The 16,473-nt window shown below is 38.0% G+C and overlaps 1 protein-coding gene across 3 annotated transcripts in view; it reads left to right on the top strand.

Annotated features, from left to right (window-relative positions):
• Positions 1–4,293: 4,293 nt before the first annotated feature.
• Positions 4,294–16,473, top strand: part of LOC128689676 (uncharacterized) — a 30,121-nt gene continuing 17,941 nt past the window's right edge. Inside the window, exons 1-3 of one of the 3 annotated variants that reach the window (XM_070087597.1) lie at positions 4,294–4,414; positions 6,672–6,856; positions 9,729–9,876. In XM_070087597.1, coding sequence (XP_069943698.1) covers positions 6,679–6,856; positions 9,729–9,876 — 326 coding nt within the window. In that variant the 5' untranslated portion in view covers positions 4,294–4,414; positions 6,672–6,678. Of the gene's footprint in view, positions 4,447–6,671; positions 6,857–9,728; positions 9,877–16,473 lie in introns of all 3 variants that reach the window. The other 2 variants (XM_070087595.1, XM_070087596.1) reach the window with 2 other exon arrangements.

Below are 16,473 nucleotides of genomic sequence, written 5' to 3'. Positions count from 1 at the left end.
AATGGAAACTCATGCGACAGTGATCTCCGTGTCAGGAAAATATCCCGTAGATACAGCTAAATTAGTATCATCCGAACTGGAGTCAGTTAGGCAATGGTTAACAGAGAACTGTATCAGCGCCTCGATAAAACTGAGACAATATTATTTGATTAAAAACTATACAGTATATAATTTTATGTAACATGTAACGAAGAACCTCTGTCAACAACAACCTTAGTGAAGTAATTAGGCCTGTTCCTCGATCCCTGCTTATTATAACTGGTCACGAACACTACCAGTACAAGGCAAGGATGACAGGAAAACGTTCCTGTCGTCTTCTGCTACATGTAAACATTGTTGTATATCAGGCTCTTATACAATGCTATATAAGTTCTGGGAAGGTACACTGTGCGGCTGTATCTAATTTTAGTACAAAAATCAGTCTGGTTTACTAAATTTTTTGTGATTTATGGTTAGCTTATCTAATTTTTAGCAGTTCATGGTATCTTACTATAAATGTTCATGTGAATGCTGTGATTGAAGCTGTAGTGAAGCCACTGTTGCTACCTAGCAACAAACCTTGTAATTATTTGTAATAATTATTATAATAATGTGCGGCTAGAAGACTTATGCGGATTATTAATCCGAAGGGTTAATAACCCAGGATAACTCGGCATGTGTGGTTTATTCCCATTGAAATCCTTTGGTCCTGTTCCCTAAGAATCAATCCACAAGTCGGCTAACGACCATGCACCTAAGTGCTGCTCAGTGAACATATGTGTGGAAAATACTGTATATATTTTCCGGAAATACAGTATTTTATATGTAAATTGATGGCCTATATTGTAGGTAATAAAAATTAATTTGTAAATAAATAAAGAGCCAGCGATGGGTGAGCGTCGCTGGGGGAGAGACGCCATTGTTTTGAATGTGGTACAGGCACGATAGTGAAATGTGCATAAATTTTCGTCGCTCTAGGGGTTATATTGGGCTTAAAACCTCTCAAGTAGGAGCCGAAATCGTTGGATTTGCAGTCCTGCATAACGTGAGCATTAAGCAGATGGACAGGACAGCTTTGGAACCCCAGCTAAGTCGTCTTATTTTGTGTTGAAATTCTGGCCAGTATTTTCTTCATATTTTAGACGGGGGTTTTGTATATGATGCACCAAGTAATCTCCAGACAAATTGGTGAGTCCTATTATTATAAATTCTCCTTCAATGTATATGTTAAGATTTAATATACAGTCCACATATTTATATTAATGTTTTTACCAGAATTCTTGATGTATATTTCATTTGAAATTAATATAGGTCCAGAGTGACTTTTGGAGAGATAGATTATGGTAGGTATCGAAGGGGGACATTTTTTGCGGCCTAGGTGTCCTAAAATTCCTACTTGTCTCTGTAACCTTGATAAAGTATAATTATCTTTGTTACTTTTAAAAAATTACTGGTATATATCTTATGAGTTACATCCAGGTAAATTAAATTTTCCATAATATGTAAGGAAATTTAGTTTAATATGTTTATTATGCACTCCACACCCATCCTGTTGGCGGTAGTCAAAAGATTACAGAGGTACATAATGGGTCCAGGGACTGGGCCCCAAAGTTTTGATAGCTGAACAAGTTACAAAGGTAATGAACTCCAGGTAGATCTGGTCACAATCATGACAAGTTACAAAGGTAATTCAATTCAAATTCAAATTCAAAGTTTATTCTCTATAAGGATTACAATGCTGAGTTTACAGAATTTGGTTATTGTGTGGTTTACATGTAGTAAAATAATGATTACAGAGTGTACCACTAGAACGCCTAGCATGGCTAGGCATTTCGGGCAGACTTAGTTTAATTCTTAATTTTAAAATATTACAAATTATGAGGTAAGTTGGTATTATGGCTAAGTGACTAAATACTAGTTTGTGAGTTTAGCAATGTGAATGCTTTTGTTTTGGCACAGTACATAGTTTCAGTATTGGAGTATCACAGGATTCATTATTTTAAGATTGAGATTAATATTTCTGTTTATGGTCAAATGGGTGAGTGAGTGTAAGTGTGAACCATCAACACGTCTATGTCTGCCCAACTTGTACCGGGATCGAACTCAGGTAGGTAGACATCCAGGGCCCTTCATACGTGAGCCGAAGGTACTCCTACCAGACCCACGAACACAAGGTAATTAGTTTAATATGTTTATTATGCACCCCATACCCATCCTGTGGGCGGTAATCAAAAGATTACAGAGGTACATAATTGGTCCAGGGACTGGACTCCAAAGTTTTGATAGCTGAGCAAGTTACAGAGGTAATGAACTCACAATTTACAAAGGTAATGAACTCACAATTTACAAAGGTAATGAACTCACAATTTACAAAGGTAATGAACTCCAGGTAGGTCTGGTCACAATCATGACAAGTTACAAAGGTATTTACAGATTACAGAGGTACGTAATGGGTCCAGGGACTGGGCCCCCAAAGTTTTGATAGCTGAACTAGGTACAAAGGTAATGAGCTCACAAGTTACAAAGGTAATGAATTCTGTAGAATGGTTACTTACGTTTATACATGGCTACAATCATGAACAAATTATAGAGTAATGAGCAATTCACACTTCCACACCCGGTCACAACTGTAATGAGTTATTGGTGCAAATATTGATTGAGTCACATACATACACACACACACACACACACACACACACACACTTTAGTTTAATATCTTTATTATGCACCCCATACACATCCTGTGGGCGGTAATCAAAAGATTGCAAAGGTACATAATGGGTCCAGTGACTGTACCCCAAAGTTATGATAGCTGAACTAGTTACAAAGGTAATGAACTCCAGGTAGATCTGGTCACAATCATGGCAAGTTACATTATTTATTATTAAAGATTAGCCGGTATTCTCCCGGCCCGGGCCTTTTCCAAGTGGTGGCCCGGCCTTGGCTCCCTCTTTAGGGAGTGTCTGAGACCTAAGTCTCCCATGGGAGGAGGCACAAGTACCTCCTCATCTTTGGGACCAACTGTCCCCAGGCCTAGCCACAAGCTAGGCCTCTCTGGTCTGCCATCCCCGCCCCAAGGGGGCAAATGGGAATGACAGTCTTATGAGCTAAAGGCTCGGGCTCAGGCACCTACCCTACCCTAGAAGGGTTAGGCATGGTGTCGATCGGCAAGTTACAGAGGTAATGAATCAGCTTCACTCCTATACATGGTTACAGTCATGAGCAAATTACAAAGTAATGAACCACTGATACGTCCACACCTGGTCACAATTGTAATGAGTTATAAATACAAATATTAAGTGGATCATACACCCACACTAGCGCGCGCGCGCACATACACACACGAGGGCGCACGCACGGACATGTGCACACGAGCGTACAAATATATGCATACACACAAGGACGCACACCCACACACACAATTATCCCAGGACACCATTGACAAGTCGAGATAATAAGGATGCAATTTATAAAATAATAACGTATTGAATTATTATAAAGAAAGAAATTGTTTGCTCGCTCTGGCATCATCCTGAAATTCGGCTGACACACACCGTCTCCAACTATTTTCTGGATATTGTACACGAAGTTTGTTTGGTGTATTTAATGAAATGAAACAAATTTTGTAGATGTTATCTAACATAATAAAAATTATTCTGTGTCTGTCAGTCTCTCTCTCTCTCTCTCTCTCTCTCTCTCTCTCTCTCTCTCTCTCTCTCTCTCTCTCTCTCTCTCTCTCTCTCTCTCTCTCTCTTTCTCTCTCTCACACACAAACACATTATATATATATATATATATATATATATATATATATATATATATATATATATATATATATATATATATATATATATATATATATATATATATATATATATATATATATATATAAGGATCCACGTCCGCTGCAGTATATGGAGTCCCTTTGCCTCGGATTATTATAATCATGGGGAGTGCTAAACCCGTAGGATTATACAGTGCATGTGGGGGAGGGGAGATGGAAGGTATTCAGACCCAATTCAAGGAACCAGAGCACAGATCCAATTCACTAGATCAAGAGCCCCTTAAGAGCGTCAAGGAACCTCCCTTGAGGGGTCTTTGCCTCCAAATGAAATGTTTTCTTTGAAGCTGAAGCCTTGTGAACACAATCAAACAAATATGAACCCTCAGCTGAGTATTACCAGCTTCAGATATTTTTTTTTTTTTTATATATATGTTAAGAAATGCTGTTCATTGGAACTGCCGAAGAATCTTGAGCACTGGTTGAACATGTAGTTTAATTCTTTCGCTGTATAATATAGCAATACAGGTATGATGAGATAAGATATTAGCAGAAGAAGGGATGATGGAGGGAGTTGGCAGCAGTGTGGAGGTGGCAAGTGTGGCGAAGATCAAGAAAATTTACAACAGTTGTGAACAAGTCGTCGACGGGGTTGTACGTACTTCTTCTCTTGCTTTCTTAAGTATGTATGTATGTGTATTATGTATGTACCTCCTTTTTTTAACTAGTTAAATTTATCTATGTCCTATTTAAATTTATACAATAGTTGTAGTAAACGCATTATTATTATAATTATGTGGGTGTGATGAATTATAAAGGTTTATTAACTTTGATTAATCCCATGAAGCATACTAAAGTTTATTCAGGTATAATTTCACAATCTTTGGATGATTACATTTGTCACGAATAATATATGTAACTTAGAATAACCCAGATAAGTCAGTGAGTTATTTCCATTGAGAGTTCTGATGTTACGAAGTGTACAAGTTTTGTTTTAACTTGGCATTTACTAAGTTGCCCTGGTTTAATAAACTTGCATTATTTTACAAATTAATGCTGTATAGCCCTTGTGGCTTAGCGCTTCTTTTTGATTATAATAATAATTTACAGATTAGTCGTACAGTTTTACACCGTGGTGGCATACAATAATTAGTTAATATGGAGATCCGGCCCTTTTAAAAAAAATTATGTACAGTAATTAATATATATATATATATATATATATATATATATATATATATATATATATATATATATATATATATATATATATTATATATATATATATATATATATATATATATATATATATATATATATATATATATATATATATATATATATATATATATATATATTTTCATTCTATTTATGAAATATTAGTATGTTACGTATATCCCGTCATTAATTATTTCGTGTACAAATTATTTTGGGAGTTAATAGGAAGAAAAAGTAAATATTTTGGGAAGTGCAGCATGACTCTGGGCCAGTCAAGAGTTTAATATCGACTCAACAGACTGGCCAATCATTGAACGTAAAAGACGCGCTAATCCCATATCTACCGCTGGCGGAGTAAGGTTAGGTTTTAGGTTAGTTTAGGTTTGGTACGAATTCTTACATTTGCACAACATAAAACCATATCCATGACCAAAACTAACCTAATATTGGACATATTAAGGAATAAATTAATTGCCAATAAATGTAATAGGCGTTTAGTGGTATCTGTTCTCAGGACTTATGGCTACTTTAGAATAATTTATTCTTTCAATTATTATTATTATTATAATCAAGGGGGAAGCGCTAAACCCGGAGGATTATACAGCGCCTGGGGGGGGGATGTGGAAGGCATTCAGGCTTAATTCGGGGAACTGGAGCACAGATCCAATTCCCTAAATCAAGAGCCCCTCACCAACATCAAGGAACCTTCCTTGAGGGGTTATTCTTTCAAGGGGTGTGCCATATTTAAGCATTTTTGTAGCTGTGAATAAAAATCTTCAGTGTGACCTGCTTTAAATACCTATGAAATGTTGAATAAGGTAACCTGTCAGATAAAAATTGTTGGCACCCATTTTTTAGGGAACATTGATGTGCTCAAACTTGTGTTAATAAAGTATACATGTTATTGCTGTTTTCATTTGGTATATTCGTATTCTTATGTTGACTGCATGATAGTCTACATTGTAATAATGAATATTTTGAGTGCCTGTACTAATGTTTAAATATCAAGTTATCAATTAAAATATATTCAAGTGTTTCCTCTTATTTTCCCTTTTGTTTTCTTAAACAGTTATACTCAAACTTAAATTTGAGTATTTGAAAGAGAACTTTTTATATGATACTAAATACTGTATGTATCCCTAAAATGACTGAAAACAGATAACTGTATCTAGTTCTGTATCTTACGTTGCAATAAATCAGCGACACTCCCTTGTAGACCTTTTGTGCAGTGACAACCTAGAGGAGAGAAGCTTAATTCTTATGTGATCAATATTTTGTTATTTTAATGGTAGCTCCTTCCTGCTTCTTGGTACAGTAGTGATATTGCAACTGGTACTTGTCTGTTATTTACAGGAGTCATTTGATTGAAATTAGATTAAGGGAATTATGAAAACCAGTAACCTTAAGTAAGTTTATTTAAGTACAGGTACGTAGTTACACAAATAATCATACATAGTAATGTGTAAATTACCTATGATAAACCAAGAATAGTCAGTGACTTATGATGACTATTATGTAATGTAAGAGTTAATGAAAGTTTTTGTCAAAACTTTGCTATTAAATATAATGGGTAAGGCAGTGGTGTTTAATATTGTGCAATATTACTGTATAAATGTACTAAAACATTCAAATGCAGCAATTGTTTAAGATCTCTGAATGGTAACTTCTGCCTGTGTTCACTATCTTTGTACAGATTCATCATGGAAGCCAACTTACTGCGCCTGGCAACATACATGTGCCCTTCTATCCCTGTTGAATACTATGAATTTATAGCAGAGTATTTGGAAAGAGAGCTAAAGTTACAAACTACTCTTTTATATAATTCACGTAAATGTGGGCCAGATATCAGTCGAGGAGATCACCAACATATTGATCTAGGTATGACAAAGTTTTCTGTAATGTAATGTTATTTATGTTTGGATACTACGTATAGTAAATAAAAATTTTCAAACTGCTAGTCTGTTAAACAATATCGATATTTTATACCTTTGTGTCCAACTGGTTTTACATGTGTACAATATTTTGATACATGTACAGTGATATACTGTGGAACCTCGTTTTTCAACCACTGCGTTTATCAACCGATGCATATTTAGGCCGGTTTTTTGGCAGAAATTTTGCTACGTATTTCGGCCGTTGACTCGTATATCGGCCATATTAGACGTGTCGGCCTTCTTCCCACTGGGATGCCATACGTAGGCGAGTTAGTCTCCCTTTGTCTGTCAGCGAGTGAGCATATACCCCACGCATTCATCCAAACAGTTCCTTAAAATCCATTGTTTTTGGTGTTTTTTTATTAAGTGCAACTGAAATAAGTCACCATGGGCCCCAAGAAAGTTCCTAGTAAAGTACCTTTGGTAAAGAAAGTGAGAAACACAATGGAATTTAAGAAGGAAGTAATAGAAAAATACGAGTGGTGTGCAGGTGCTCCAGCTTGCCAGGATGTGTGGTAAAAACAAATCAGCAATCACTTCTATCCTGGCAAAGAAAGAACAAATCAAGGAAGCTGATGTGGCAAAAGGGGTAAGCATGTTAACGAAAGAGATCGCAAATAAATGAAGATGTGAAGTAGCAGTTGTTGTGGATCAGGGAAAAACAGTTAGCAGGAGATGGCGTTTCAGAGACGATCATTTGTGAAAAGGCAAGGCAGATCTCGTAAAGAAAATGCCTGATACTAGTGATGATAGTGAATTTAAGGGCAGCAGAGGCTGGTTTGAGAGATTTAAGAAGCATTGTGGTATACACAGTGTTTTAAGGCATGGTGATGCTGCCAACAAGTGTTCACTTGTGACAAAACAGGCCACTTTTGAAAGAAAATGCCAGAGAGGTCCTACATCACGGAGGAGGAAAAGGCACTGCCAGGACACAAGCCTATGAAAGACAGGCTAACTCTTTTTGTTCTGTGCTAATGCTAGTATACCTTGAGTATACTTGGAGAGAGTTCTGGGGGTCAATGCCCCCATGGCCCAGTCTGTGACCAGCCCTCATGGTAGACCAGAGCCTGATCAACCCGGCTGTTACTGCAAGCCACATGTAGTCCAACGCACAAACAACAGCCTTCCTGGTTAGGTACTGATTTTAGGTGCCTGTCCAGTGTCTGCTTGAAGACAGACAGCTAGTGGGGATTTCAAAGTGAAGCCTTTACTCATGTATCACTGAAAATCCCAGAATGTTCAAGGAAAACAATGTCATCAAGAGTAAATTGTGTGATGTGGAAAGCTATCATAAGGCATGGGTCACGAGGCAACTTTCCATTGACTGGGTCCATGAAGTGTTTGGCCCGAGTGTGAAAAAATACCTCCTGGAAAATAAATTGCCACTTGAGTGCCTCCTGGTAATGGACAATGCTCCTGCTCATCCTTTTTATAACAGTGAAGTTCTTGCCTCCTAACACCACTCCTCTCATCCAGCCCATGGACCAGCAGGTAATATCCAACTTCAAAGCACTCTACACAAAAGCAGTGTTTCAAAAGTGCTTTGAAGTGACCTTGGACACTGAATTGACCCTAAGAGAGTTCTGGAGGAATCACTTCAATATATACAACTGCATAAACCTTATAGGTAAGGCTTGGCAGGGAGTGACTTCCAGAACTTTGAACTCCTCTTGGAGACAATTGTGGCCAGACTGTGTCCTCGAGTAAGATTTTGAAAGGTTTGAGGCTGACCTTGAACCTGTCGACCCTCTGCCTGTTGCAGAATCTATTGTGGCATTGGGGAAGTCCATGGGATTAGATGTGAGTGGCGAGGATGTGGAAGAGTTGGTGGAAGACCACAGGGAAGAGTTAACCATTGAAGAGCTGCAACACCAACTTGAACAGGAACAGACTACAGCTGAGGAACTTGCTTCAGAGGAGGAGGAGGAGGAAGAGAGGGAAGGATGTGCCTTCTTCAGTGATTAAGAACATTTGTGCAAAGTGGAATGAGGTGTAAACTTTTGTTGAAATATCACCCTGACCAAACTGAAACATGCCATATCTGCAACATGTTCATTGACAAAACCTTGTCCCATTTTAGGGAAATATTAGAGATGCCAGAAACAGAGCACTCTGGACAGTTATTTTGTGTGACAGGGGTCCAGTGACTCTCAAGCTGGTCCTATTGGCATTAAAAGACAAAGAAGGGAAGTAACCCCAGAGAGGGACTTGTTACCTAAAATCCTTATGGAGGGGGATTCCCCCCTTCCAAACATTAATCTGCCCTCCCTGTCTTCCATAGGCCAACAAGAGTCTTCAGTAAAGGTATGTAATAGTGATTTAAATGTTCTTAATTTATTTTACTTAGTTGTCATTGTTTTGTGTATGCAAAACTATAATTAATTTTTAAAAAATATATTTTTTGTGAATATTTTTGGGTGTCTGGAATGGATTAATTGTATTTACATTAATTCTTATGGGAAATATTACTTCAAATTTAGGCCAACCTTCTGGAATGGATTATGGCTGAAAAAACAAGGTTCTACTGTACATACTGTAATGTATATAAAAAAAAAGAAATTTAGAAAAATAGTACTCCAAACATCTTCCATCTGAAATCATAAAGTACCCTTATTTTTTTTTTTTTTTTTTAGATGTCTTTGTTCATTTGACAATGAATCATATGAAAGGATGGTGCAGTAAAATTATCCAGGCCAATGGCTATGTAAAATTAAAAATTTAAAACATATCTTTTAATAATTTTGTTAAAATACCTTTTCAATTTTGGTTTAGCTAAATATTTTTTTTTACATATAGCCTATTTTCTCTCTTTCTAGCCTTTGTCTCTACACGTACTTATCTCCAAAATTTTAAGTGTGGCACAACCCAGTTCCACTTACTGCCAGTAGGAGCTGTAACAAAGCATCCAGTCAAGGGTGATGTGCTTGGCTACTATGCAGACATTGTTGTACACAAGGATGTTGAGTGAGTCTTAAAGCTAATATCCCTGTGCATTCACAGGTTAATGTAGATTGTAGATGCAAATGTATTATGTCACAGTACAAATCAGTTAAATATTTTAAATTATGACCTAAAAATTACTGTTTGCAAATTACCATATTTCGCAGCTCATTAGATGCATTTTTTCCATAAAATGTCTCCAAAAACCACCCTGCATCCTATTAACTGAAGGTCTGTGACGGGAGATATAAGTTTAGGGTGTGGGGTGGGCTGTAGCTCCCAGTTACGAGCCGTTGAAACTAAAACAAGGCTTATAAGGCGTGTCTTATAAACTGTGAATTTACGTACTTTGTAGTACAGATTTGCTCAGACAATTAGGTTTCATATGAGATAAAATATAGTGGAGTACTGTATGTATATCATTCATTACTATTAATAATAATATAATAATATCTTTATTTACTACAAGTACATGTACATTGTATACAGGCTTAGGTGACATCAGTGACGTACTTACTACTAGTAATTTGCCCGAAATGCAGAGCACTTCAGGGAGATTAGGTCCTTGTCCCAGGATGCGACCCACACCAGTCGACTAACTCCTAGGAACGCATTTTACTAATGGTGAACATAGACAACCGGTGTAAAGAAACACGCCCAATGTTTCTACCCTTGCTGAGAATTGAACGCAGACCCTAGCCATGTGAAGCGAGAGCTTAAGCAATCAGGCCACGGGGCACCTATCTTAAATGTCTTTTGCCCTCTGAAAATAATTTTTAAGGGGATTGCTGTATGTATATGTACTTATAGTACACACTGCAACCCCCTTATACTCTTTCCATTGTACCTAAAACATGTTTGAGCACATCTGTAATAGTAAAGGCTCTGAGGTATACTTGAACTGAAAACCATTTTTGCTCTAATAGTGCAGGTTTTGGTAGATTTGAAAAGAGGGTAAAGCAGCAGTAATATTAATGTTGTGATAGTTTACATTTTTTGCTTAGTTATGTGATTAAAGTTGTAGCTACAGTTAGAGTAAGAGGTAGATGGGACAAGAGGAAAATGGCAACAAGAAGTGAGAGGTGAAAGTGTATAAACTAAGGGAGGGGGAAGTTCGGGTGAGATAAGCAACTATTGGCAGAAAGGTGGGCTAGTGCAAGTATGAGTAGTTGGGGGAGGGGGGTTGAAGAGGGTTGGAATAGTTTTAAAAATGCAGTATTAGAATGTGGGGCAGAAGTTTGTGGTTATAGGAGGGTGGGTGCAGGAGGAAAGAGGAGTGATTGGTGGAATGATGAAGTAAAGGGTGTGATAAAAGAGAAAAAGGTAGCTTATGAGAGGTTTTTACAAAGAAGTGTCAAAAGAAGAGCAGAAAGGTGAAGAGTGGTGAGAGTGCAGAAGGAGAGCAGATGATAGTGGGAGAGGTGCTGTCAAGAAATTTTAATGAAAATAAGAAAAAATTTTGGAGTGAGTTAAACAAGTTAAGAAAGCCTAGGGAATGAATGGATTTGTCAGTTAAAAACAGAGTAGGTGAGTTAGTAGATGGGGAGATGGAGGTATTGAGTAGATGGCGAGAATATTTTGAGGAACTTTTAACCCTTTCAGGGTTTCAGCCGTACTAGTACGGCTTACGCGCCAGTGTCCATGACGTACTAGTACGCATAAATTCTAGCGCCTTCAAATCTAGTGAGAGAAAGCTGGTAGGCCTACATATGAAAGAATGGGTCTATGTGGTCAGTGTGCGCAGTATAAAAAAAATCCTGCAGCACACAGTGCATAATGAGAAAAAAAAAAACTTTGACCGTTTTTGAATTAAAACAGCGACTTTGCACTATATTTTCATATGGTATTTAGTGTTGTATTCTAGTTTTCCTGGTCTCATTGTATAGAATGGAAGACATATTACAGAAATTGAGATGATCTTGACTGGTTTTACAATGAAAAGTGCCTTGAAATTGAGCTCAAATTAGCAGAAATGCTCGATTTTTACCAAAGTTCAAAAGTAAACAAATCATGCTAAGCATCCAATACACTTCAACTGGTGAGTCTGATATTCTTTCACAAGTGCGGCGATATTATTTATACCATTTCTACGCTAATGCAGTAGTCTGCATAACAGTAAATCTTATTTTTTTTGTGAGTATAAAAATTCAAAGTGGAAAGCAAAAGAAATGCAAGAGGGGCCTGGGAATGTGACTAATGAACAGAGGAAATGTTATTTTAGTGCCAGAAATGTCTGTCTTGTTTAATCTGGACCCTGTTTGGAAACTGGCATCTTTTGAAATTTGTGTGAAATTGGCAAAATTGCTAAATTCTGACCACTGTATTGGATAGTTGAAATCAGTAAATTGGTGGTTTCTTGTACTCATTCGATAGAAAAAATGAAGTTCTAGCGAAATAGTTATGATTTTTGTCGACTAGTACATTGGAATTGGCCGAAAATAGGGCTCAAAGTGGGCAAAATCGCTGATGCGTAAACATCATCGAGACCGCTAACTTTGCGAGAGCATAATTCCGTTAAATTTTCCATCAAATTTCATACTTTTGGTGTCATTATGATCTGGAAAAGATTCTCTATCTTTTCATAAGATTTTTTTTTTTTTTTTTTTTTTAAATTTGGTTACCCTCAGAACAAGTCTCTGAGAGGGCCTGTGGACCCTGAAAGGGTTAAGGATCATTGAAGAGATTATATATTTCCTTGCATAAGGGGGGAAAAAAAGGCCAAAAGTATGAGAATTGTGGAGAAATACATCTGTGAGTATATTAGTGTTTGCTAGAATTATCAATTGTTAGGGGAAACGGAAAATAAAATTGCAGAGGAACAAGGAGGATTGTTTGTTTACATTTCCAGAGATTGTAGCACACACCACCATTTTTTTTATTCCATTCTATCGATGAAAAACTTCATAGTGCTGTATTCTTTGTGACTGTTTCTCAGATTACAACTGTAGCCTCTTGTTTTTGTTGATGGGGCTAGATTAAATATATTTGTAGGGTGGTAATTCAAAGACTTATTTTTAGAAGGGAAAATTAATTTCATTCGCAGTGGATGACAGCCTCACCATGGAAAGATATTAAGTAAGTTTATTCAGGTATACACAAATACAGTTATATAGATTATCATACATAGCACCATATGTGTAAAGAACTTATGATACCCCCAAAAACAAAGTCAGTGACTTATTTCCATTGGGGTCCTTGTGATAAATCTTATTTATATTTAAAAGTTAAAAACAGGGGATTTCAACTTAAGGCACCTAAAATGGAGGAATATAGCAAATAATATTGTTGCAGTAATAACACCAGGAGGCAGCTCTGATGAAAACTCACACTCACACGAGCTTTTAAATCTCTGCACAAAATTCAATTTAAATCAGCAAATAATAGAGCCTACTAGACTGGAGAATACACTAGACCTCATCTTCACTAACAATGATGATCTGATAAGAAATGTCACCATATCAAAAACAATATACTCAGATCACAACATAATTGAGGTTCAGACATGTATGCGTGGAGCCCCAGACCGACATAATGAGACTAGTCACGAGGGAGCATTCACCAAATTCAACTTCAATAACAAAAACATAGTCCTAACCGATATGAGCTGGGAAGATATACTAAGCAACACAGACCCCAACTTATGCCTAGAACAGATTAACTTGGTGGCACTCGATGTATGCACAAGGCTTATTCCTCTAAGAAAAAGGAGTAGATGTAAAATAGAAAGAGACAGGCGCTCCCTTTACAGGCGACGGAAAAGAATAACAGAGCGGCTAAAAGAGGTCAATATATCTGAAATGCGTAGGGAGACACTGGTCAGAGAAATAGCAAGCATCGAACTTAAGCTAAAGGAATCTTATAGGAGTCAGGAATCGCGGGAAGAACTAAAAGCCATAAATGAAATCGAAAGAAACCCAAAGTATTTCTTCTCCTATGCCAAATCAAAGTCGAGAACAACGTCCAGTATTGGGCCCCTACTTAAACAAGATGGGTCCTACACAGATGACAGCAAGGAAATGAGTGAGCTACTCAAGTCCCAATATGACTGTTTTTAGCAAGCCGCTAACCAGACTGAGAGTCGAAGATCAAAATGAATTTTTTATGAGAGAGCCACAAAATTTGGTTAACACAAGCCTATCCGATGTTATCCTGACACCAAATGACTTCGAACAGGCGATAAATGACATGCCCATGCACTCTGCCCCAGGACCAGACTCATGGAACTCCGTGTTCATCAAGAACTGCAAGAAGCCCCTATCACGAGCCTTTTCCATCCTATGGAGAGGGAGCATGGACACGGGGGTCGTCCCACAGTTACTAAAAACAACAGACATAGCCCCACTCTACAAAGGGGGGCAGTAAAGCAACAGCAAAGAACTACAGACCGATAGCACTAACATCCCATATCATAAAAATCTTTGAAAGGGTCCTAAGAAGCAAGATCACCACCCATCTAGAAACCCATCAGTTACACAACCCAGGGCAACATGGGTTTAGAACAGGTCGCTCCTGTCTGTCTCAACTATTGGATCACTACGACAAGGTCCTAAATGCACTAGAAGACAAAAAGAATGCAGATGTAATATATACAGACTTTGCAAAAGCCTTCGACAAGTGTGACCATTGTGTAATAGCACACAAAATGCGTGCTAAAGGAATAACAGGAAAAGTCGGTCGATGGATCTATAATTTCCTCACTAACAGAACACAGAGAGTAGTCGTCAACAGAGTAAAGTCCGAGGCAGCTACGGTGAAAAGCTCTGTTCCACAAGGCACAGTACTCGCTCCCATCTTGTTCCTCATCCTCATATCCGACATAGACAAGGATGTCAGCCACAGCACCGTGTCTTCCTTTGCAGATGACACCCGAATCTGCATGACAGTGTCTTCCATTGCAGACACTGCAAGGCTCCAGGCAGACATCAACCAAATCTTTCAGTGGGCTGCAGAAAACAATATGAAGTTCAACGATGAGAAATTTCAATTACTCAGATATGGTAAACACGAGGAAATTAAATCTTCATCAGAGTACAAAACAAATTCTGGCCACAAAATAGAGCGAAACACCAACGTCAAAGACCTGGAAGTGATCATGTCTGAGGATCTCACCTTCAAGGACCATAACATTGTATCAATCGCATCTGCTAGAAAAATGACAGGATGGATAATGAGAACCTTCAAAACTAGGGAGGCCAAGCCCATGATGACACTCTTCAGGTCACTTGTTCTATCTAGGCTGGAATATTGCTGCATACTAACAGCACCTTTCAAGGCAGGTGAAATTGCTGACCTAGAAAATGTACAGAGAACCTTCACGGCACGCATAACGGAGATAAAACACCTCAATTACTGGGAGCGCTTGAGATTCCTAAACCTGTATTCCCTGGAACGCAGGCGGGAGAGAGACACGATTATATACACCTGGAAAATCCTAGAGGGACTAGTACCAAACTTTCACACGAAAATCACTCACTATGAAAGCAAAAGACTTGGCAGACGATGCAACATCCCCCCAATGAAAAGCAGGGGTGTCACTAGCACGTTAAGAGACCATACAATAAGTGTCAGGGGCCCGAGACTGTTCAACTGCCTCCCAGCATACATAAGGGGGATTACCAACAGACCCCTGGCAGTCTTCAAGCTGGCACTGGACAAGCACCTAAAGTCGGTTCCCGACCAGCCGGGCTGTGGCTCGTACGTTGGTTTGCGTGCAGCCAGCAGCAACAGCCTGGTTGATCAGGCTCTGATCCACCAGGAGGCCTGGTCACAGACCGGGCCGCTGGGGCGTTGACCCCCGGAACTCTCTCCAGGTAAACTCCAGGTAATACTAGGGGAGAGGTAAACTTAGTTATTTTCATCGACAAAAATAGGATCAGATTACATATAGTGTATATATGTTAGATGTATAAGAAATCACTCTCCTCCCTTTCTGTAGCTATATTCATAAGGTACATTTTGGTTCTCTTCTTGAACTGGCTCATGCTATGACAGGCTTTGACATGTGCATGCAGTCTGTTCCACTCTTATTGCTGTACAGAATAATGCATCTGAAGCCTGATCACCAACTCGAGGTACTGCAGAGTTGTTCTCCCTTCCCCTAGTTCTATAATTGCATTGGTTCCCAGCCTTAACAAAATTAGCACTAAGATATTGGGACCACTGATTGTGAGCAATTTTATAAACATAATTTAGCATTAGTTGTTTTACTCTGTCTTCAACATTCAGCATATCCATTTGCTGTAATTCATTCTGGTCTACATGTACAAGGCTTTTCATGTTAAACCTTTGAAATTACCACTTGTTTCTTTAAATACTGTTTATTCACAATTTAAAAAAAATTGCTTGGAGAATTTTTATTTGAAAATTTTGATAAATTTGCAATGTGCTGCTACTCTGATAGCTACATGATGAAAACAAAAGCTCATTATGTTTCACTTTCATATTCCATAATATGCTATCTACTGCAAACAAAGTAAAGTAGTTATGCACTGGTGTAATCACTTGATTACACCAGTGCAGTAACTACTTGCATGCTTATAGTATTTAACCCATAAATGGTCCAAGCAGATCTACGTTCACATGTGTAGTGCTACAAAAGTAGATCTACGTTTTTTTACATAT

Source organism: Cherax quadricarinatus, chromosome 22 (assembly GCF_038502225.1).
Source record: "Cherax quadricarinatus isolate ZL_2023a chromosome 22, ASM3850222v1, whole genome shotgun sequence".
NCBI lineage: Eukaryota > Metazoa > Arthropoda > Malacostraca > Decapoda > Parastacidae > Cherax > Cherax quadricarinatus.
The sequence above is the reverse complement of the archived record's forward strand: the minus strand, read 5'-3'. Positions and strand labels throughout refer to the sequence as shown.